General features: G+C 46.2%; 3 protein-coding genes across 4 annotated transcripts; 1 reads left to right on the plus strand and 2 right to left on the minus strand.

Annotated features, from left to right (window-relative positions):
- Positions 1–994: 994 nt before the first annotated feature.
- On the minus strand, positions 995–2,977 carry LOC101770497. Its single transcript, XM_022828211.1, has 2 exons — positions 1,579–2,977; positions 995–1,386 (listed from the first exon to the last, which is right to left on the minus strand). Exons 1-2 carry the CDS (start codon positions 2,801–2,803, stop codon positions 1,205–1,207), a joined length of 1,407 nt encoding a protein of 468 aa, XP_022683946.1. The 5' UTR covers positions 2,804–2,977; the 3' UTR covers positions 995–1,204.
- Positions 2,978–10,450: 7,473 nt separating this feature from the next.
- LOC101764946 (protein PHR1-LIKE 3) lies at positions 10,451–13,991 on the plus strand. 2 transcript variants are annotated; one of them, XM_004976458.4, is made up of 6 exons: positions 10,451–10,727; positions 11,168–11,244; positions 11,350–11,386; positions 11,873–11,960; positions 12,131–12,377; positions 13,361–13,991. In XM_004976458.4, exons 1-6 carry the CDS (start codon positions 10,598–10,600, stop codon positions 13,691–13,693), a joined length of 912 nt encoding a protein of 303 aa, XP_004976515.1. In that variant the 5' UTR covers positions 10,451–10,597; the 3' UTR covers positions 13,694–13,991. The 2 variants fall into 2 exon arrangements, with proteins under 2 accessions (XP_004976515.1, XP_022683888.1); XM_022828153.1 differs by having other exon boundaries at positions 13,364–13,991.
- An 8,617-nt stretch (positions 13,992–22,608) lies between these two features.
- LOC101765610 (mitochondrial import inner membrane translocase subunit TIM23-2) lies at positions 22,609–23,590 on the minus strand. Its single transcript, XM_004976460.4, has one exon. It carries the CDS (start codon positions 23,477–23,479, stop codon positions 22,889–22,891), a length of 591 nt encoding a protein of 196 aa, XP_004976517.1. The 5' UTR covers positions 23,480–23,590; the 3' UTR covers positions 22,609–22,888.
- Positions 23,591–24,426: the final 836 nt, after the last annotated feature.

The following is a 24,426-nucleotide window of genomic DNA, read 5'->3' on the forward strand; positions in this document are numbered from 1 at the left end:
GCCTCGCGGCGTACAGGAGGGCCGGAGATCCGCTTGTCAGGCGGCTTGCCTCGCTGCAGGCTACGGCAGTACGGCGGCAGCCCTCTGGGCCGTCCGGCTCCGACCGGCAGCAGGCCAGAGACTGACGGGGACGTCTGCTTTTTCTACCTTCGCTTTTACTTTCCTGCCAGTGGGCACCCGCTCCCATCCACGGTGTGTGATGCGCTGTACTTGCTCGATCGATCGTTGGCTGGACGCCTGCACTAGTACACAATGTAGGCCTTGTTTAGTTGGCCAATTTGGGAGGTGCCAAATTACTGTTACAGCACTGTAGCACACTGTAGCGTTTCGTTTGTATTTGTGAATTATTGTCCAAATATTAACTAATTAGGCTCAAAAGATTCGTCTCGTAAAGTACAACAAAACTGTACAATTACTTTTTAATTTCATCTACATTTAGTACTCCATACATGTACCGCAAGTTTGATGTGATGGGGAATCTTCTTTTTGCATAGTGTCAAAGTTGGAAGTTGGGAGTAACTAAACATGGCCGTAATATTTTTGTTGGCACAGAAAAGTGCACCGATCTACAACTGGGCCCAACATTGTATTTATTTTTTCAATCTTATTTGTGGTGATTACCTTTGTTCGGACATATATTTTCTTTAGTTTGAATGTATATGAACTTCGGTGGAGTAAAATCATCCATCTTATGCTATAGCATGCCTCCAAAGTTAACTGATGATGGTCATGTACAACAGGCAAAGTCTTCCCATTCTTTGCTTATTGGCGAACACCTTGGCTTTACATTTATATATACCGTGACTTGATCATTAGGTGTCTTGTATAATTCCTTTTCTTTTGAAATAGTTTGTCACTTCGTTCAAGTCTTGTACGCCCGTTGCAACTAGTACTAATTCAATAAGGAAATGGGGTCAAAAGAACTTCATACTTGCACATCGAACAAATGGCCAACAAAAAATGAGCAGAGATGAGTATGATACACAGGGAATGGTGGGGACAATTAACTTTTCTGAATGGCAAAAGTGTAACAAGTTTGACTTAAGACACCTAATAAAAACAACCTACCATTTGAAATGAGTATAAATTTAACCCTGATAAGCCAGAGGCAAATCTAGTCATCACAGTAGTCTTACACAACGACAAAATACTAGGCAGGGACACCAAAATCAACATTTATTCGAGGACCGTACTTGATACAAGATCAATCCACTGCCATTTTATTATCCCCATCTTCAGCTCCAGTATCCTGTTGCTCTTTAGCCCCACCATGGCGTTGCATTGGCCCAAACTCCACACCGTGCATCATAGTGAATCCAGTCTGATGATGCTTGTGAGGGTAACACACTTGGAACTTCCCAGGTCGTTTCAATTTTCCCTTTCCACCTGCCCAGCAAAACAGCCCATATGTTAGTGCAAAAGAGCTTGTATTAAAGCCTTCTGGTAAAATGGCTTGTTGGGTACTGAGCAGCACCAATGTCTAGAGATATTGGGATTTCAGAAAATATAGACATACATCAGTTTACCATGCTATTTATCTAGGGGCTTGCCATTTGCTGGCGGAAGACAGGGAATCACCTGGAGTCATGCTGAAAAAATTGGAGATCCTGGACTGAATCCAGGTGTAACCAAGTATTCTTTCTGCGTCGAAGATGGCAACTCCCTGTAGCCTTGCATCCATCATGCCAACAGACAGCACCAATGCCTTCTTGTCCCAGCGGTCAACCATGCCCATGAGGTAAACAACCCGATTGTCACTCAAGCTGAGCATGGGATATGCTAATAAGAGACTATCAAGGGATGGCCGCAGAGTGGATCCATTGTCCTGCAGCTTAGGCAGCAATTCGACATTGGCAGTGTCATCATCAATTATTATACTGTGAGTATTGACAGTGCATTCCTTCCGCCAACTATCCTGCTCCTCCCAAGGACTGGAGATGCTCCATGTGGAAATATCCCAGCCCTGGCAATCAGAGCTGCGGTGCATTTCAACAAGAGTAAGGCGACCTTTGCTGAAAGCAAAGTCCCGATGAAGCAGAATCTCATCACGGCGGAAGCCGAATCTGATGAGATCTCGGGGTAAAGGCAAGTACCGCTCACTTCCGCGGTGAAGCAAGTCGCAGACGAGGATGCCCCGCCAGGGGTCAACAAATGCCACTACACCTCCTCCGAGTGCAATCACCTTGGCCGTGATATGGGTCATTGGCATGAGGAGAGAAATCGTGCTGGTGGTCCATTTCTTGTCCATGGAGTCATAGAGACAGAATTCGAAGCTCGCAGACGGGTTGGCAGTGAGATTGAGTGCGGCGATGTAGAAGTGGCCGTGCTCATCTGCGTGTGGGCTGGTGGAGCCACCCTCTTCGAGGTCGCGGCGGGGGAGGAGCGCACTGCTGTAGCGATAAGGCATGTATAGGTCAGGCTCCTCGACGCGCCACAGCCAGGGCCCCCGCTTGCCACCGCCGGCCTTGTAGATGAAGTAGTCGCGTTGATTGGGGTAATCTCTGAGCGAGAGGCGGAAGAGGACGAGATCTGCCTCCGCCGCCTCGATGGTGGGCTCCATGATCAACTCGGTCGGTGGCAGGTTAGGGCACCAGACGCAGATGTAGGAGACGAGCGGCGGGGGCGCCGTGCAGAAGGTGACCCTGATTGCCTTGCCGTTGCTCATCTCGGAGTAGGCGGAGGTGGAATTTTCGCGGTCGGCGACGTAGGCATGCAAGTCGAGGAGCACCCAGGGAACATTGTTGGGAGGGTGGCCGTGTAGAGGCGGACAAAGAGAGGGGTGTGTGGATACCTCATTGCTCATTGTTGCTTGGATCTCTCCGCTCGATCTCAGCCGGGAGGAGTCCGAATCGAAGTTGGAAGCTGCTATCCTTGCTGGAGAATCAAATCCAAGATGGGATCGAAACGAACAGCATAGGGTTTCGGGGGGAAGGTGGAGCCGTGGAGGAGGAGGAGGAGGAGGAGGAGGACGGCGACGGGGAAAACACGGGTGGGTGGCGGCGAGGGGATAATCTTCCTTTAGGTTAAAGCAAACGAAATCTCAATCCACCGTTCGATCTGCGATCGGCCACACCCATACCTCGGAATTTTTTTTATTTTTATTTTTATATTTTATATTTTACGTAATTTGCAGAAATAAATAGGGGATTCAAAAATTTGCAGAAGTAGCCTTCTGCCGCCGGATCAAACACCGTCATTTGAAACAGCGGTTGGAGCGGTGGACGTAGGTAGCGCCGTTTGAAACGACGGTAGCTAGCTCCCTCTCCAGGGGCCTAGTTTATGTGTGTGTTGGCAGCTATAGCCGGTTTGAACCGGCTATGACATAGGTTTTTTTATTTTGTTTTCATGTAATTTTGTGTGATATTTAAAAAAAATATCTAGTTACATTGGAAGCACTAAATATTCAGATATGTCACTTTTAGTTGCAATATGAAACTTCGTAATTTGAGAGAGGTAGAGAGCTTTGAGGAAAATAATTGAAAATGAATTAACTCCTGACCATTAGATACATAGCTGTTTTCAGCAAAATAGATAGAAACAAAAATTCGTGCACAACATACTAGTGGCGGACCTAGGATTTTACCACAGGGTATGCCGAAAAAAATCTTATGTAATTCGATAAAACCATTTATAATTTGATAAAATCATATTCTAATTCGGTAAACAACATGCACTAAATAACATGATAAGTATTAAATTTAAAGATTAAGCTAGAAATAAAAACAAATCACAATATAAATAGTTCAAATGAAATACAAATAGTTCGAAATATAGCGTAAAAGTACAATATTACTTGTCTGCTTTGTTTACCCGCCGCTTTTTGAATGACATGAATATCTTGATTATATTATATTCATTCACTTGGAAGAAAATATCCCGCTCAATAAATGTGACTAGATAATCGTCCAAAACACTATCATCTAGCTTATTCCTTGACTTTATTTTCACTATAACCAATGCAGAAAATACCCTTTCAACACTCGATGTTGCCACTGGTAAAAGCAATATCAATTTGAGAAGCAAGTAAACTATATCGTAAACTTTGTGCCTCCGTGTTTGAACAAGCTTAACTAAGAGATCAACGATGTTGTCTAGACCCTTGAGGCTATCATCTCATTGCATGTCATCAATATAATTATCAAGTTGCAATTCAAGTTTTAGCAAATCATTATTGGAGAAGTCCTTAGGATAAAATTCAACCTGCAGGTGGTTGTAGTGGCGGAGGCGAGGGCATAGGATCCGTGATTTCTTCAATTATCACTCCATTCTGCTATTCTTCCACAAAAGTTTCAACTGGAGATGGGACAGCTCATGCTTGATGTGACGGTAGTGCAAGCCGCGATGCGCTGAGCCGAGAATCCAAGCGCCGACTACCTCCCCCTCCCTTGCCAAATGCGCAAGCGGCCTAGTGGGCTATCTTGTAGCGCCTTAAGCCAGCAGCACATGGGCTATCACGTATCACCTGCAGAGTTGAGTCCTTGTTTACTTCCCAAGTTGGGAGGTGCCAAATTGGCATTTTGCCATAAATGCGACACTGTAGCGTTTCGTTTGTATTTGTGAATTATTGTCCAAATATTGACTAATTAGGCTCAAAAGATTCGTCTCGCAAAGTACAACAAAACTGTGCAATTAGTTTTTGATTTCGTCTACATTTAGTACTCCATGCATGTACCGCAAGTTTGATGTGATGGGGAATCTTCTTTTTGCATAGTGTCAAAGTTGGGAGTTTGGAGGGAAGTAAACAAGGGCTGAGTTGCTCAGCGCGTGGAGAGCTATAAAATAACTTAACACGGCCTATGTATGTATATAGTTATAGCTGGGTCCCAAGGTATGTCGTGGCCCACCCAGCATACCCTGTGGATCCGCCCCTGCAACATACGAACAACAACAGCTCTAGAGCGAACAATTAATTATATATTGCAGTGGGATATGCAGCACAGATGCTATCCTAAACAAGTGCCGTTGCTAAACCTAGCATACATTAAGTAATTGAAATAGCCGGGAATAGAGCCATGTTTACTGTCTAGTAGAACTGGCTTTGCGAGAGTTGGGAGAGCTCAGCTCCATAGTAGCCAGCACCCCTGGAGGATGGCAGAGACGGGAAGCGATCCTTGTTGCGGTGGTAGGGGTACTTGCACCACGAATCGGTACAAATCAAGTCACATGCCATGTTAACTGCCTAAGGATTTGCATCAACTTCAGATTGAAGATTCTCGACCTTACTCTCGAGGTCAAAGAACTTGCACTTGAGGTAGTGGATGTACTCTTGGGTTGGCTCAGGAAGAGGTGGATCGACATATTTCATATAGTGGCAGTTTCCTTCATCAAGATAAGACTGAACATGATTTTAGTTTGTAGCACGAAAAGTTTAGAAAGAGTAAAGGCCTCAATAATTTTGCACCACAGTCCTGTCCCTTTTACGTTATGTCTAATCTATGCATCAATTCACAGATGCATGCTTAGCATTTCCTACCTCTGGGATTATGAAAAAAACTGATCGAGAGTACCCTAATAATTGCTTCTGAACTACCTATCTATGTTATAAAAAAAAACTAACTCATGGAACCTTCTTAAAAATTCCCCGCACCTTAAAAGCGACCAAGTGTTGCTTTCTTGCTTTGCCCATATGCTTTTTACCTGAAAATATTTGTATGTCTCCCTCAATTTGTAATGAACCTCCATTACTTAACTGTAAAAAAGAAAATGTTATATACCTAGATAACCAACATTATGAATGTGAGAATAAAAAAGAATCTGAATCAACAGAGGAATATAATTTAGAAGGCTTACCCACGTCGGCCATCTCAGTTAATGGTAAAAGGAGAAGAGGGAATTTCTCATTGCCCGGTGGGCGGTGTCAGTCCCACTGTCCTAGCAGCCTTGCGCTGTTGCGCCATGCCGCCATGCCATGGCTCTCGTCCTTTGTCCTTTCGCACATATCCGTGAGCTGCCGCCTGCCGCAGAGCCGGCAGAGCCGCGCCGCGGCCAAAACTTTGGTTTCTACGCAACTTTTATGGCAACTTTGCTTCGGGGGTGTTTGGGAAACCCCTGTTAAAGTTTAACACCTGTCACATCGGATGTTTGGATGCTAATTAGGAGTACTAAACATAAGCTAATTACAAAACTGCCCCGTCGGGAACATCCGATGTGACAATAGGCAAAGCAAAGGGAAGGATGGAAGCACAGAGAGTAAAAAGTGCCTAGCCTCCGTAGGCTTCGGTCAGTATCCCAGCTGCTCGATTCGCCTCCCAGTTCATACTGCTGCGTTCCTCGAGAGGCCTTCTGCACTGCCGCCTGCCCGCCTCATTGAAAACTTAGGCCTGTCTTCTAGCTACCACCCTCTCCATGTTCAGGCATGGAAGCTAATGCATGGTGCGAGGAATTTCCAGAGGCACAAAATCTTTATGCTCAGAGCTTGTGAATCTCTCTGCACATCGCTTCCTTCATTCTTTTTTTTTAATTTTATTCTGGCAAGCTGCCAACAACTAGCTTGTTCCCCTCTGTTTATGCCCTTTCACTGCTCCCACCATTTACGACAAAACAACGTATGCGCTCCTGTACATTTTCCCGTGACTTAACCTGGGAAGAAAATCCTCTCTGCATTCTGAACGCATGCAAGGGACAGCAAAAACTTTGAGTGCCTTTTGCTTGCATCTCAGCAGACCTTTGCATGAGCGGGTGCCTTTTGTTTGCATCTAGTAGACCTTTGCATGAGCGGAACGAAAAGTACTCCCCCGTGGCCCTGAACAAAAACACACGGCAAGGCAACGGTCCAGGCCCTGCAAGAATTAAATCCCGTTTGTTCCGTTGCAAGTCCCCGACTCTCCTGCAGGGTGAAGCGGGGACACCGGAGACGGTTTTTGTTCTTTCTTTTTTAAAAACTCTCTGTCTCTCTGAGATTACTAGATTTTACTACCGGTGGACAGATCGATGTGACGTGTGAGTACGACCGACGTCTCCATGCATCCATGCAGCCAGGTCCAATCGTCTACGCGAGCTGATTTGAGTTGTTCACAGTTTACTGCTCCCAAGAATAGAGCTCGACCTGACCTAGGCACCTAGCCTTGTATAGGGCTGGCAGGTGTAGCCACAGCGCGCTGCGGACGGATGCCGGTCGGTTACGTGATCTGAGCTTGATCGCTCGTCAAGTCGTCAGTTCATCACTAGCCAGTGGCCCATGCAAAGACACGCCTCCAGATTAGCCAGAGTGAAGGAAAATGAAAAGGGAAGAAGAGAAAATACTCCATGGAGTAGAGCACACGTCGTGTGTAAATTCGATCTTTGACCATGTCGATAGTTAAACTGGCGTACATCATTGATTGGCCACCATGGCGCCGTACGTGTACCAGTAGGCGATGATACTTCTACAGTTCTATTACGTATGCCTCTGCTGTACCAATACATGGACCATGCAGCATGGCTTGTACTCTCATCGTATCTTGTATTCTTGTCTTATTATAACTAATTAGTGCCTTCTTTAGAGCTTCCACGTTAGCTTAGAAAAAAAATAAATTTCATAGTTGCTTAAAAAATAAAGAAAATTTGTGATCAATCAATAAACTCAAATAATCAATGACAGAATAATAATAATAATTATATCACCTCTATTTTCTTAGAAAATATCCCTTAATTGTTAAGAAAATAGTTGAGGGTAGCACTTAATCCATATCTAAACAAAAAACACATCAGCCATACGAAAAGTAGCCAAGAGTAACCACTAAATATATATCTAAATACAGTATTGCGGAACATACTATGAGGTAGCTTCCTAATCTTCAGGCAAATAACCAACTATACCACCGTGAAAATTAATCTAGAATGATCTTCTAAATTTATTACATATAAATTACCCACCTCAATTACGTATTAAAATAATCGAGGAACATCTAAGTTATCTATTTCTGTTATTATAAAATAGCCTCCCTGTATATGTTTCTAAAGTACCCACTTTACTTCACCGTTACTATAGAAAAATTAACTCAAGTTAGCACATACATCCCACCATGCAGACCACGTCTTTTGAACTAGAAGCCATCAGATGAGATCAAAATTCAAATAGCTCATTTCTTTTTGTATTTTCATCTATTAATCATAGTTGGATGTTCCAACTTCATTTACGGTCGAAAGATTCCCGTAGGAGTAGGACCCCCTAGTACCATACCAGCAGCGGCAGCCCTATACGGTATACCAGGTGCAGTACGCGTCTCACGCTGGTATCATTGTACGCACCCGTAGCTGGCCGCGTGCATATAAATACAGATACGGAACGAAACACACGTAGTACTGACGGGCACCCCAGGTACGTAGTACTCGGTATGACGATGTATGCTGCAGTCCACGCACATGCTATCCAAGTAGTTGTTGTCGTATTCTACGAGCGTACGTGTACAGTGTACTGCTCACGTCGTTCTAGACTTCTAGCCGGCCGTAGTAGTATACTCCGTATACAGCAGTGGCATTTTTTTTTGCAACTTGACTCTGCTCGAATCTATGCGATCAGGGTACGTTCTGACGCTGGCGTGCTGCGCACAGAGCACTAAGCACATCCGCATCAATCGCATGGCATGTGCATGCATGGACATGGACGCCGCGTATAGCTGCCAGTGTGGCGGGGCGTACTGGCCACTGGGGGCGTGTAGGCTGTGCGTGGCCAAACAAGGAAAAAGGAGGCGTAGGCTCGCCGGGCGAGTAATGGGAGATTGGGAGGGAGCTGTGCACTGCACCAAGCCACCATGGTGACCGGCGTACCTTTGCCTTGTGTGTAGCAGCAGCTGCAGCGATGGATGGACTGTCGAGTAGTCGCAGCAGGCAGCAGCGGCCGTGTGGAGAAGCGTAGCTATAGCTATTCTACTATAGCCTCAGCAGCCTAGGCGGTGGGAGCGTGACAAGATTTGGCAAGAGAAATCCGAAGCCCAGAGATTCTGTTCTGTGGCCGTCTTCTTTTTCGCGTACACGGCTCGCATAACACATACCACATACTCCTGCACTGTTGCGACTTGCGAGTAGACAGTAGTTGTAGGCTAGTAGGCAGTACAGATAGCTCTCTCCCCCGTTCGTCTGAGGTCTGAGTTCTGAGCGTCCGTCCATGTCGCTGTCGCCGGTTGATGGAGTCAAAGGCTGGGTTGGCATGGCTTGGCTGGAGAGTCGGGGACCTGGCTGGAATAGGGCTAGCTGGTGGACTAGTAGGAGTATTTCGCAGAGCGCTGTGATTTGGGCAGCGCAAAGGACGTGCATGGCATGTTTGGCCGGAGGACGGACTGGATGGCCTGGCCGGATGGGTGTTTTCAGTTCACTGTGGGCTGCCTGTGTCTTGGCGTGGACCTCTCGGTCTGAGGTGTCTGGACCAGTGCATCCTTTTTGTCCCCTTCCGTTTGTTCACTTGCCGCCGCGCTGTTGCTTCCCTTTTGAATTCCACTTCCACTCCCAGTTCCCAGTGCTGTTGCCACCTTGATTTTCCTGTTCGGATACCGGAAGCCGGTTGGCAAGCGAGCGGCATCGATTGTTTTACAAGCACCGCATGTGCTACTGAAAATCATCACAAATACATTTTAAAATGTCAGAGCATTTTCCACTTATCTCTTCTGGTGGAACATTTTGTCTACCGCTGGCACATTTTTTCACTTACCGTTCCGGTGGGAAATGCTCCAGCAGTATAAAGAAAATGTTCTACAAAGAGAAAGAAAAATGTTCTATGCAATCCGGATGCTTCGATTTATCCAGGCATGTCAATTTTAATTGTCAACAACCTCACGAGTGGATAATGCGGATTGCGGAGAGAGCTGTAGAAATCGGTGTCAACTCTCAAAACAGAGAGAGAGAAGATGGTTGCTAGGATTGAACCCCCGAGGCACCATAACTGCTGACGCGCTGCGAGATACGATCCGCGTAGCAGGCACAGGCCATTACTTGGAGGAAGCTGCCGTCTTTTCACTCGTAAAGAAGCTTTGCTTTCGCAGGGTTTTCATCCATCTCCACGGAAACAAGACTCTACCCATCTCTGCAGACAGCAGACCCATTAAATTCAGCTAATGATGGACGTATCCGGTATCTGTGAGTGCAGTAGGTTTACCGTTCAGTTGACACCATGGATCGAACGGTGTTGCGCTCCGCTAATCCGCGACAGGCCCAACGAGACGGTTCAGACAGCCCATCTCTGTACCATCAGTACGTAGCGTAGCACAGACAGACCGGAAGAGCTATGCCCATTGCCCATAGCCCCATACCATACAAGAGGGAGTGAACGAAGCGCCGAGAATCCAGCAGCTTATAAGCCTACGCCCCACTCGTCTTTTGAGGGCGTGGAGGGGAGAGCGAGGAAGAGACACGGTTTAGCCCGCCGCGAGGAGCTAGGAGCGGCAAGCAGCTTGTTCTCTACTTCTCTCCCGGTCGCGAGAGGGAGCCGCTGCCTGCCGCTGCCGGTGCAGCACCTCTGGCTGGGCTTATAGTGGAGGAGAGGTGCCGGGAGAAGGAGGGGGAAAAAAGCGGAAGTTTGGTTCTTTCCTCCAGCACCTGCCGCCGCGCGGCTCTTGCTCGGGCGTGTGGCGAGCTCCATCGTCCAGCTAGGGAGGTCCCGTCGTCGTTGCTGGCGATCGAGGAGATGGGCGGCGGCGGCGGCAGGAACGGCGCCGTGAGGCAGTACATCCGGTCCAAGGAGCCCAGGATGAGGTGGACCGCCGACCTCCACCGCAGCTTCGTGCGAGCCATAGAGTGCCTCGGCGGCCAAGACAGTGCGTTCCCTTCTACCTTCTCCTTCCGCTTATCCCCTCCTACCTTGCTGCCCTCCCATGTGTGTTGTATTCATGGTGTCAAAGGGCTTTAGACAGTGCGTTCTCTTCTCGAGTTTGCTAAATGTGCCTTTCCCTTGCTGGTGCCATTCTTCTCTTCTCCGTTGATGGTACTAGCTGTAGATTATCTCTCACACGCCGCCTTGTTTGGTTCTAGTACATGCTGTTCTTCCTCCTCCTCCTCTTTAGCGCTCAGTTCGTTGTTTGATGCACGCGCGTGTAGTATTCTTGTTCTTGAGAGATTCAATTTTTTTTCTTAATTGTCGCCATGAAGTGCTTTCTTGTCTTTTATGTTCTGAAATTGGTTGTCTTCTTGCGCCTTCCTGTTATTCCCAGTTGTGTTTGCAACAGGCTAATTACCGTTTTTCTGGTGTAAATTGCAGAGGCTACGCCGAAGCTCATTCTCCAGTTCATGGGCGCCAAGGGGCTTACCATATCTCATGTCAAGAGCCATCTCCAGGTGATTTAATTTCTCTTCTTCATCCCTTCACCGTTCACGCCTGCACGCCATGCCGTATGCAAATGCAAAGCTTTTGATTCCTCCATTTGCCCTTCTGATGAGCAGATGTACAGAGCTGCGAGGCTTGGCGCGGGAAGAAGAGGTGAGAGATGAAATGAACCCTCGTTTCGTTTGCTTCTTTGCCCACCAGTCTATCACTACATTCCTCCCAAGTCATTTCTTTCTTTGTTCTCTCTTGGCCGTATTTTTAATTGTTTTACATGTCAACGCTGTGCAGCTTAGCTGCATTGTTTACAAAACACACGTCTACAACAGTAAACTGAACATTCCATATTATTTTAATATATATATATATATATATTTAAAAAAGAAGCATCACACTGTCTTGTGGTTTGCGTGACTTCTCTAAAATTTCACTTTCCCACATGCTCACTGCACTTGCCAACTACTCCGAGCAACCCCCAGATTCCCTTCTCATGTGTCATGAGTACCTTTATCATGCAAACCCTCTATTTGGAAAGCCAAATGTAAAAACGAAATCTGAAAAAAAAAATAATCGCTCACTTTCTATAGATTTTGCTAATGGAAAGCCAAACACCTTTCTTTCATGGCACCATCACTCCATCAGGGATGCAAGCAGCCCAGCTGCAAAGGAGGCACTCATGCGCCGGTGATGAGCAAGGCCCCAAGGAGTTCCTGTGCCCACCACTGAAAAGGTTAGCCCTGCAACCACCTTTCCCCTCCCCATCTTTGCAACGTGTGTTCAAGTTAAAGACAAGGCTTTTCCAGAGCCTAATCTTGACGCAAGAAGCTAAAGCGCCTTTTCCCATGGCGTCTGTCCGTTTGCTCTTTTTACATGGGGGGTCGTCTTTGGATGGATGAACAGGGCCAGGATGGGGACGGCGGTCGCATACGAGAGCATGCAGGGAAGCCATCGAATCAGTGAGGCGAGGACGGCCGCTGCAGCAGCTGCTGCTGGGAGCCTGTACTGCATCGATGATTACATGCAAGCCATGGCGACGCGCAGGAGAATAAAGGAGGAGGGCCTGAGATGGCAGAGGAGGGATGCTGCGGCTGCGGCTTCCAGCCTCCAAGCCGTGGGATGTTTGGTGCAAGAATCTGACCCCTTTAAGGTACATCAGCTAAAAAGTAAAACACAGTAGAAAAGAGAGATCGTCAAAAGGTTTATCAAAAGAAGATGAATCTTTCCTTGTCTTAACTGCTCGCTTTCACACTCCCATCCTTATCTTTGCATTACATCCTATTCTGCAATTTTTTTCTATAGTTATTTGGTGGCAGATTTTTTGCACAAAAGTTGTTTACCTGTGTTGGCCAACTAGCCAACCTGATAGCACTCAGTAATCTGCACACATCTCTAACAGCGTTCGTATTGATATTAGTTGTGTGAGAGGGCTAGGGGTTCAGAGTTCATACCTGATCGACCAATGCAACCACATCCAAAGATCCTCCTGCAGGAACAGGACTGTCGTATCTCTGGCGCATGTTGTGTAGAAGAAACACAACATTTAGGATTGCTGGTACAGGTATCACCTCGGTATCTGGATACGGCCACAGCCGCGCCAATAGGCCTTTGATTACCCGTATCTTCAGAAGGAGATGCAAGCACCAGCATGGCTAGATTGCTGGCAAAATCACTTCTTGAAATGTATCTGTTGTTTTTAAATAGAAATGATAGCATTGGTTCAGGCATTTACTTCTCACATCGCAGTAGTGGCATGTTGCAGTGGCTTCTGCAGCTTTCAGGTCCATGCCTTGCGTTGCACCCAGTACTTCTCATGATGATGCTGGTGCAGATAGAATTTGCTCATTATAGCTTCTCTGATGGCACGCTCTGACTGAAATTTTCTGAAAACTGCACGTCCTTTTGCTTCTATTCACATGAATACCATAGCTGCTGTACCCCGTTGCCCGGATCCTGACGATCCTTGTGGTGTTAAGTGCAGAGAGAAAACGAGCTCCAACACTGCGAAATCTGACGGTCTAGATGCATGCCAAATTTTTTACAGTTACTGCAGAAGTGCTTGTTTCTTTTGTGCCATACTTTCCATCAGTGTAGCAAATCACTCTTTCTAACTGTGATTTCGTTGGGCTTTAGCAGATAAGCAGACCTGAAGCAAACCATCTTGTTCTTGTGCCGAATCAGAAGCAGGGCTCCGTCGAGGATGGAAACGGAAACGGATGCTCCCTCTTCGGCAGCTTCAGCACTGCGGCAAAGGACAAGCCACCTGAGCAGTGCTCCCTGTCACTGTCCCTTGGTCTGGACCCAAACTGCACCCGCGCCATGGCCGCCTCCTCGCCGAGCGAGAGCAGCTGCATCCTCACGGCCTCTCCGGCGAGGAGGAGCTCCAGTGACTGCTCCGGCCATTCAGACCGCTTTGCTGGCCCGGGTTTAAGCTTGGAGCTTTCCCTGTCCACGTGTGGGTTTTAGATCACTGCTCCAGTTCTGGATTTTGTACATCGATCGACCAGCTTTTGCTTTGGTGATCGCCGGGCGTGGCGTTTCTTTAGGATGTTCCTGGCATCATGACCAAGTAGAAAGTTAGTAGTAGCTAATCCCAAGTTGGTAGTAGGACGATGACCTTAGAATCATAGCATGTTATTTCTAGCTAGTATGTGCAAGGCCTCCTCCAATGAGTCCAGGTAAGCTATCTCATATATGTCCACGTCATCATGCATCCTATGTGGAGGAAACCGAAATTCAAAATCAATCCATCTATCTCCTATGCCACGCTTATCTCGCTCAAAGATTGATGTCAATACGAGCCAGTGCAAGAGTCAGCCTGACTCTTCATCGTAGAAACGGATCCGCTACTCCCTCCCCCAAATCTCCCGCGCGCCAATCTTCCACCTTGCCTACGCAAATCCTCCTGCATGCGCCCTCCCTCCTCTTCTCTCCCTTTTTTCCCCGAGCTTTGCCGACGAATCTGGCCATGAAATTGTTCCCTACAAGCGTGATTGGTAGCTGGGAGGGGGGGGGGGGGGCGTCCGATGGACCATCCCGAACTTTGGCCTGTTCGGTTCGCCCACCCGCACAAAAGGCCCACACCCCCTCGTTCATTTTCCCCATTCCATCCCGCATCCCTCCGTCCACTCGGCGTCGACCTTCCCTTGTGAGCCAGGACGGGGCGATGCAAGGTGGGAAGATTTGGGGCGAGCGCAGGAGATGGCGCTGTCCTGGGGATAAAGGCACGGGAGGCTAGGGTTACCGCCCCATTCTCGCGCCATTGCCTTCACTCCCCTCCATTTCCCTGGTGCGCCTTCTCCTTTCCCTCCCCTTCTTCGACCTCGGTTCGCCGGTCGGGTCGAAGTCCTCCGGCGGCTTACTGTTGGTCCTCCGGTGGTGTGACGGTACATCCCCCTCCTCTAACGATGCTTCCTCCCCTCTCCCATCTAGATGTGTGCTGATCTATTGATTCGTCAGTTTTTGTTTGCCGACGATGAACCCTAGGTTCGTATATTCTCAGATCTGTGCGGTGCTTTTGTTTGTGTGCATGTGGATCTATGTTTTTGTGATGTGAATCTATGTTTATTCAAACATATGGATCGGATTTATTGATTTATGTATTACTGAGCAAAGTGCCTAGGTTGATGATGAATGCTTGCCACCGGAGGAGCACCCTCGAGTGTGGCAGCCACGTCTTGGATAACCATGTAATTCTGAATGTTTGCTTGCTTAATAACATGACCCCAAGTGCTTCTTCTCAATTCTAATTAACATTGCTTTGCATTGGTAGATATGGATTTCCAAGCTAGGCGCCGGACGGCTGCTGCTGTGGTTGCTGCAGTGGCTGCATGGTTTTTCATGTGGTTTAGGAGGAGATCTTAGGATGCTCACTCCATTACCTATGGACCCATGGCAGAGAGGGACCAGTAGAGGATAACTAACCTAAGATTCATTTATGAATCTGGTGATGTCCATTGTGTAAACCTGCTAAGGATGAGAAGGGTACCTTTTTTCCAACTGTGTGACTTGTTTCGTACAAGACAATTGGCTATGGACAATATATATGCCACTGTTGAAGAACAAGTTGCAATGTTCTTAGGTGGGACTGAAGCTGATTCTTGTAAACCAACTGAAGCATCCAATGGGGTGGACAACTCAAAGGGTAGTGATGACAAAGATAAGGAAGGAAGAGGTGGTAAAAGGAGGAAGTTGTGTGAGGTAGAATACCAACTGATACATGGTATGATTGTAGCTGTTGCCTTTGTTGCAGATGCTCTTAAGGTTCCTCAGCATAATGAGGTCCATAAGGATCTGTATGGCTGTGTTAGGGCCTGCCCTGGCTACTCACAAGAGGCACTCATGTGTGCCCTTGTCTACCTGCTCAAGAACAAAGCAGAAGGCCTGTGTTTTGTTCAGATGACAGAAGCCTATATGATCCTATGGCTTTGGACCTACCTGAGCCAAGCCCACTTCTCCTAGATGCCATTTGATTGGCATATGTGCTTTTGCAAGTAGCCATGCTAATTGTCTATGATATAATCTGCTTTTGGGGTTAGCTCTAACCACTATTGGTAATGATAGAGACACCATTTGAAGCCTGCTCAAGGCTGCATATATTTTTGTATAGCATAGGACACATAGTGTCACCTTCAGGAGGTGATGAGGAGGGAGCTGTGAGGTGTAGACATGAACACATGAACTTGTGGTTGTGATGGACCTATCATGTCTTTGTTCTGGTTGATGATTTCTTATTTGCCTGTTTGTTCTTTATTGGTGGTTGTCAATGACCTGGTGTTCAAGGTAAGACCATATGCCTGTGATGATTCAATTTTTTGCCTAGTGATCTTGCTGGGTAACATCTGATGACCTTGAGCTTGTGAGGTACCGGGACATTGTTTGTTCGTGTATTGTTGATCATATTTCTGTTTCTTGTCTAGCAATTTGCTTGTTTGTTCTTTATTGGTTGTCAATGACCTGATATTCAAGGTAAGACCATATGCCTGTGATGATTCAATTTTTTGCCCAGTGATCTTGCTGGGTAACATCTGATGACCCTGAGCTTGTGGGGTACTGGAACATTCTTTGTTCATGTGTTGTTGATCATATTTCTATTTCTTGTCTAGCAATTTGCGTGTTTGTTCTTTCTTGCTGCCTATTTCTATTGCGATTTATTTGGAGTTCTTGTCATGATGCTCCAAGCTCAAGGTTAGGGGATGATGAAAAACAAAACAAAAATCTGAGGCCAACCTTTACTCTACCACAATTTCTTTGATCATACTACACCTTGCAATTGAATCATGTTTTCTTTTCATTATAAGGCAGAATGGCTTGGTATGTGGTCTACCGAGGTAGAAAGACTGGGGTGTATGCAAATTGGGTCACATGCCATCAATAGGTGACTGGTTATCCAAACTTTTACTATAAGAGTTTCACTTCCAAAGAGAGGCAACTGCATCTTTTCTTGAGTTCACTGGTGATGCAGATGTCCAAGTTCCTGTTTTGGGTGCAAAAATGGCGGTCAGCACATATAGTTGGCTCCATATCATCATTGTGGTGGAGCTTTTTATTATTCTATGGATGCTTGTAGTAATTAGTTTCCTTTAGAAATAATTTATGAACAACAATCTTTGTAAGATAAACATAACACTTTATTTGCTCATGCTACTAAACATTGGTGGTAACCTCACCAAAATGGTCATGGGATGTTCTGAACAATTGCCATTCATCCTACCAAACAAGACTTCTTGTGCCATCTCATACACGAAAACTGTCCATCTAATTTAACCAAACAGTAGCTTGACTTTTTCAGGACGACGGCAATGTGCAACCAAACTAACGCAATTGCATCAAGCCATCCTACCTCCCGCTGGCCGGTACCACCCCTCCATCATGTATGCCTCACCCCTTTGCAACCAATCACGTCCTACACCGACGACCTATGCAGCAAGATGAGCCGTTGATTCAAGCGAGAAGTAGCTCCGCCGCCGCCGCCAAGCGCAGCAGGATCTGCAATTGCTTCCGGGTGTTTTGACGCCACCTCATCCGCCTCCCTTCAGTCTGCTGGTGGCGCAATGGCTCTGCCACCAGGAGCCCAGCAACCAGGTAAACTCAACTTTGGTGTGGATTGCAGTACCTGTTTCATGGAAATTGGTGTCACTTGATGATGCTTTCTATGTTGTGCAGCGTGGTGGAACGGACCTCTGCCACAAGCCAATCCATTCAGTCATGTGTTTCCAGATTGGTAAGAAATATATTTTTTGACAATTGTTCACCTGTCGAGTGTGTTGTTTCTATAGGCAACAAGTATATTCCTATTTGTTGAGACTGTATAGATTGTAGAATGCATGCTGTATCAAGATGGGTAGGAAAATCTGATTAAACCTAGAAACTGGAAAGAAATATCAATTGTTTTTCTCAGGGGAAGCATGCATTGGTTATTTTGTGAAATAGTTGTGCGTTGTTTAGGTATGATTCTTTTTTTTACTTGCAGTTTGGTTTATCTTTCATTGGATTCTACTACTGATTGGCAACTCATTTTTCTTTCATTAATAGGAGTTCAATCTTGTGGGTTGCCTTCAAGCTTTTGGCAGTCTGTTTTGATGAATGCAATTAGATTTCATGTCTTTTGTGCCCTGAATGTAATATGCATGGCTCCTTCAATATTGTAAACTAGATTAACATGATATATATAGCTATCATGTTTTGTACAACTAGATTAATATGATATAGCTGTCATGTTTTGTACGGACATTAGCAGGTGGAAGAACTATACCTTATTTTATTCCAAAGCTGACATGTCTAAGCTACTACTATGCTGAGATAAGTTGAGATGTTTGTTTTTATGGATACTTTGTGTACTAGCGCACCAAGGGACATCATATCATCTGTACACATGCCGCCATTAAAAGTAATAAGAGATAGCCTAAGAGCTCTTAGTTCATTAGAGAAACTATCTTTTATTGTATCTCTTAGATGACATGTATGGGTTAAGAGCTAGCAGCTGACTCAACCTTTGGAGGAGGCCTAAGTGGCAAAGTCACCGTGCTCCTTTCAGACTTCAGAGTACCATTGCCGTACTGTTGCTTTCAGCTTCAGGCTTGAGCACCAAAGAACAGGAACAAGCGAGATTCTTGCCCCAGCCATCTTTTCCTTTGCCTCCTTTTGTTTGATCGTGTCAAAGATGACTTTCTAGGGGTAGGGATCAAGAAATTGGCAACACCAAAGCTTTTTGCGAGATCATGTTTGTGCCAACAATGTCTACAAACTAGAAAGACTGTACCCTTTTTATTCCCTTCCATGGAGTAGAAGTCAGAAAAGCAAATGTGGGAGTACTGGTAGAGTGCTGCTGTTCATAATGTTGCTCCTATATACTTGCTACTGCTGACATCGACAGCTCCTGCAGCTGCAAAGAATATCCTGAACTGAGGAGATTCTCTTTTACCAAAAATGAAAAATCGCTACTGCATTCCTCCCTTTGCTTGCTTCAGAGCATCCAAAGAATACAAGCCTAGGTGATGCCCTTTGGATGCAAGAGCCTCCTCGGTGAGGTACAGACAGAGCATGCTCCCGTGCAAGCAGGTCTCCATCTGAAATGCCATGATCACTCCTAGGATAAAAACATGCCGAGGCAATAGGGATTGGACCAATGGTAAACACATATTCGCCATAGGATGCTTCATGGATCGGGAGAAATCTGGATTTTTTTTTTGGCCTCTAAAAGGCTTTGTTTAGTTGCCCAACTTTGAGGTGCCAAAAATACTGTAGCAATACTGCAGCGTTTCGTTTGTAGTTGTGAATTATTGTCCAAATATTGACCAATTAGGTTCAAAAGATTCATCTCGCAAAGTACAACAAAACTGTGCAATTAGTTTTTGATTTCGACTACATTCAATACTCCATGCATGTACCGTAAGTTTGATGTGATGGGGAATCTTCTTTTTGCATAGTGCTAAAGTTAAGATTTTGAAGTGAAGGCTAAAGTTTCTTGCAAGTTCAGAGGAGAAGAGCCAACAACTAGAGCACCTAGCTCCAGAGCACCATGATTGAGGACGAAGCGGTCAAGAACTGTACCTCAGAGACAGCGAGCGCCCACTGCGTGACTCTGAGCAACCGCGCGTGTGCAGTATGAGTAGAGGGAAAGGTGCTCCAAATGGGGGAAAGCTCCTCTGTCATGTGGACCACTGGTTTCCTGGTCAAAAGAGTGGGCACAAAATTGACCTATTGCACCAGCATTTTCAACCAAAGAAAAATGCTTGAAACTGAAAAGCAGTACTGCATAGGAATCTCATGAAGCTTTGCAAGATAAAGTTGGAATTTTGCAAAAGCAAGAAAATCTCCAACAAAAGGTGTGAAAAATTGTCAAGTTTTCCTGCCCAAGTAGTACAAATTATTACCATGATGAGCCTGAGCTCGGCAGGGTAGCACGCAGAGGGAGACGTACGGCGGGCGGAGCAGAAGCCATCGATCGAGCACAGGCTGCTGCTGCTGCCGCGGCCCCTCCAGCTCCAGTGCTTCGTGACCTGGCCATTATGCGCCGTGGAAGCAGTGGCGGGAGAAAGTTGCGGGGGGCACAGTGACTGGCGAGGCCATGATCTAACCCCACAAGCTTTCTGAGCTTTGACATTGAAGGGGCACTAGAAAAAAGGCGACGAGTGGTAGCTAAGCTCCAAGAACTGGCGCGGCTCTGGGCTTTCAGCTCTGACCTTGCCACAGGGACCTGTCTCACTCTTACAGACCGCGGTCATAGCGGATGAGAGATCAGGCCCTTGTTCACTTCCCACAAAACTCCCAACTTTAGCACTATGCAAAAAGAAGATTCTCCATCACATCAAACTTGCGGTACATGTATGGAGTACTAAATGTAGATGAAATCAAAAACTAATTACACAGTTTTGTTGTACTTTGCAAGACGAATCTTTTGAGCCTAATTAGTCAATATTTGGACAATAATTCACAAATACAAACGAAACGCTACAGTGTTGCTACAGTAATTTGGCACCTCCCAAATTCGCCAAGTAAACAAGGGCCAGACCTTGCTCCGTTAAATTAATCCTGAAAGAGCCCACAGTGGAATTTCAGCCAGGCCGATTGAAGCTTTGTGCAAACAGTAGATGCCCAGTCTGATGACCAAACTTCCAGCAGCTCGATCTCATCATAAGAGGCTGGAAATTCAGAGCCCTGCTGGCGTGCGATTGTCGTTTCTCTTGTCCGATGGAGCTTTCTCGAGCCTGCAGTTTAGGTTCCTCAGCCATTACTGTAACCGGCTGGATCAAAATCTGAAGCCGCGTGCGAGCTGACAGCAATTGCGTGGTCGCTGTACGCGAAGGCGAGATCCTCAGCGGCAGGAAAGGCGTTCGAGATGGGCAGGCAAGGCCCGCGAGGGCAACGACTTTGTGCTGCCTGCTCTGTAGCCCAGAAACAAAACTGCTGCAGTTTGGCCCCTGCACTTCTCCCAACTGTGTCCTGCATTGAACTTGAGCCTAGCACATCATTCCATAAACACATGTCTTCTACTACCTTTCCTTCAGAAGCAACACGCCAAATGGCCTGCACTGCTGCACGTTTTCAGCAGCAGTATCACGCAGCAAAAGCTAGCATTGTAGGAGCTGAATAAAAATCTAAATAGATATTCAGATAACCTCATATGAAGTCTTGTGGCTCCACTTAAATGACTAAAGAACACACACATAGCTCAGCGAAATGTCAACGATTTTTCATGCACCAAATAAATACAGTGGATTTAAGCATTTACACAAAGTATGAAACCAAATAAGCACAGTGGATTTAAGCATTGAAAGAAAGTAGGAAAAGTAGTGTGTAAACATCACACGAAAGGGCAGCAGTATGCTTACTATTATCATTTCAGAACTTAACATTACACTGCAATGTGTTCATCATTATATAACTGTTTACCAACCACCCTGTTTTGAAGTTATAATTTATTTTGAGAATGATCCAAAGAGTTCTAACTTGCTACAAGAAAAATCCCAGTGAGGGGGGCAACAGTTACATCCAGCGTTGTCTCATACAACTATCTCAGCATGGACAAAAGCATCAAAATTCAAATCCAGGTAGTAGCTAACCAGAAAATATCATACCAGAACACCAAATCACAGAATTAAACAAATATCTTTCAATGAGATGGATTGTAGATAATGGGTGAAAGAGGGTGCAATATACCCCTCTTCTTGAAGAATAATCAAATCAAGCAGATACATTTACATCTAGAAATGTCAAATTTCCCCAGAAAGCAGCAAGTGATAATGAGTTTCAAGCTTCACAGAACATGTACCATCAAATTCAACTGGGAATCAGAAGAACAAAAGACAAGCCCAAGTTAAACTTGTTTCTAAGATCAAGGCATATGTCGTATTAACTGCACATATATGAGCATGACTAGCATGTGGAACAGAGATGGTCATATGATTAAAAAATCTGAGAGGGAGGGAGGGGGTAAATAACCTAGCATTTGCAAGATGGTAGGCATGACAAAGACCACAGTTACACCAAATATGCCTCAAGTTCTATGCCATTTCAATTATGCCTTTCCTTGTACAAGCATTGCTACTTCTGAATCACAAATAAAACATTTTACAAGTAAAACTAGAGTTGCTGAGGCAGGAAAAATGTCCTGACAATTGATCTACTGAACAAGGAATAAAGGGGGATCCAATTCCCACTTTATACAAAAGCAAAGGCTCTATACAACATCAACATCGACACCAATCTAAATGTTTCACAAAAAACCACAGCACACCATATTTTAAGATATTAAACAATACAAATGCAAGAACCATTAATCCTTAATTTGCGATGTGCAGAGCATAACAGCCTTCAGTTTGAGTCTCAAAGCAAGATTCAATAACAACTTGATATCCATAAACCAACATTCACACTAGCAGCTAACTCAGCAGATTTGCAGTTTATAATATAGTCATCAGCAATAAAACTTGGAAATTTGTACAAATTCCATATGCATTATGCAATATAACTTAAGTAGCCTAGTCATGGCAAATCACAGGAAATACATACACCAACTCACATTTGACCAAAAACCTAAAATTGTCCATGAAAAGTCTGAATTTTGCAGTAGGTCTTGCCTCGAACATGAGTAGCATGATGCAACTAGCGCCATAACAACTTAACAAGAATAAAACTAGATTTGCTACACTAAGACAGCTTCAAGAATAAAGCCATGGCAATAAATTTACAGAAGAATGATATAGGGCCAATAATGGATATGTTCTTGCACTTGCAGGGACGGTACACAATCATATTTTATGCTTATGCAGCATTAACAGGCACACTAATCCAAATGTCTCAGAAGCAACACAATGCGCCATATTAATAAATACTGAACGATACTAACAGCAATTCAATTTTTCATCGTCCACAAAGCATTTCAAGGGAAGCCATAATTTCATATAGATATATAAGAGCATCAAAGTATTCAAATTTGAATCTTCAAGATCATTCCCAGTACGATCTTGGTACCCCTAGATCAACATACTGACCATTATCGAATTCAGGACAGAGATTGCACTCTAGTAATGTAGTCATCAGCAATAAAGCTTGGAAATTTATACAGATTCCATATGCATAATACCTTAACTAGCCTAACTACTACTGCCGAACTCAATCCGGTAGATTGAAACTTACTAGTACGTCAGGCATTCCGGTTTATAAAGCCAGATCAGGCACGTATTTCTCGAGAGCTTGGTTCGCCACGAGGGCTGCGCCGGTCATCAGTCCCCCGACGACGCAACCGAAGACCGCGGACCGCGGCCCGGCCCCCGCGCGGTAAAGCAGGCCAGCCCCCAGCCCCGCGGCGACGGTGTTCTTCCAGTCGTCCGCGTCGCGGAACGCCGCCATGCCGCTCTCGACCCCCGCGAAGAGCAGCCCGATGATGCCGAGCCTGTTCCCGTACGCGCGGCCCACGGCGCCGCACTGGGTGAGCGCGCGGCTGGCGCGGAGCTTGGCGGACTCGCCGCGCTCGGACTGCGCCGCGGCGCGGCGGAGCCCCACGGCGGCCCCCGACGCGCAGCCGGCGAGGTAGCCGCACCCGGCGTAGAAGGTGAGGTTCTCGCCCCAGCTGCGGGCCTCGCGGCGCTCCTCGCTGAAGACGAGCTCCGGCGAGGTCGGCAGGTCGTAGAGCGCGCGGACCGAGGGGAGGTCGAGGCCCTCCGGCTGGTACGGCGTGTAGACGCGCCGGGCGCCGCCTTCAGACCGCTCCTCGCCGCCGTAGGGGGACTGGTCGCTGGAGTCGGCCATGTCGGCGAGGAGGGGAGGTTGGGTCGGGTGGGGTTTAGGGTTCTGCGGCGCCGGCGCGGCGGTTGTGGCTTCGCGAATCGGGACGCCTGGGGTAGCAGAAGAACAGTGCGTGGCTGCTACGGGCGTGCGGCGGTGTTGATACGGGCTAGTGGGCTTTATTGGGCCGTGTGTGTACCACGTGTTTTCTACTAGCTTGCGTTTTTAGCCCAGTGGGCTTTCTGGCTTGTAAGTTCTAGATCCATTCGCACATCTCGCGTCGCTCAAGTGCTCATCCCCGGAAAGGGAACATCTCAATTTTCATTGGAAGGTCAGCCAGCAACCTGGTCTAGGCCATGTTTACTTCCCTCCAAACTCCCAACTTTTACACTATGCAAAAAGAAGATTCTCCATCACATTAAATTTGCGGTACATACATGAAGTACTAAATGTAGACGAAATCAAAAATTAATTGCACAGTTTTGTTGTACTTTGCGAGACGAATCTTTTGAGCCTAATTAGTCAATATTTGGACAATAATTCACAAATACAAACGAAACGCTACAGTTGCGCATTTATGGCAAAATGCCAATTTTGCCTATCCCAAATTGGGAAGTAAACAAGGCCTAGCATCAACCAAGCCACCAAGGTCTTGTACTCTTGTTATATTATCACAAGCCTACAGAAGATACCCACACCACATGAGTTCTACACCCCTGCCGGACAAAACAGGTCAACAGCAGGGACTTTCTAGGGCGTAGAGTAGGGCAACCATTTTTTTTTTTAACAAAATGGCAGGAGCTCTGCCTTTCAATTAAGAAGGGAAAGAGTTTGCACACAAATACATGCAGCACTTGGCCGCAAGAACAAAGGTCGCCAGGGGGACACCTCGCTAAACGAGCACACGGTCCTAAGTGTTTACACGAAAAGCCCGTTTAAACTCATCAACCGCTTCTTTAGTGCGAGCTGCA

The sequence above is a fragment of the Setaria italica genome, chromosome VII (genome assembly GCF_000263155.2).
Source record: "Setaria italica strain Yugu1 chromosome VII, Setaria_italica_v2.0, whole genome shotgun sequence".
NCBI classification, from domain to species: Eukaryota; Viridiplantae; Streptophyta; class Magnoliopsida; order Poales; family Poaceae; genus Setaria; species Setaria italica.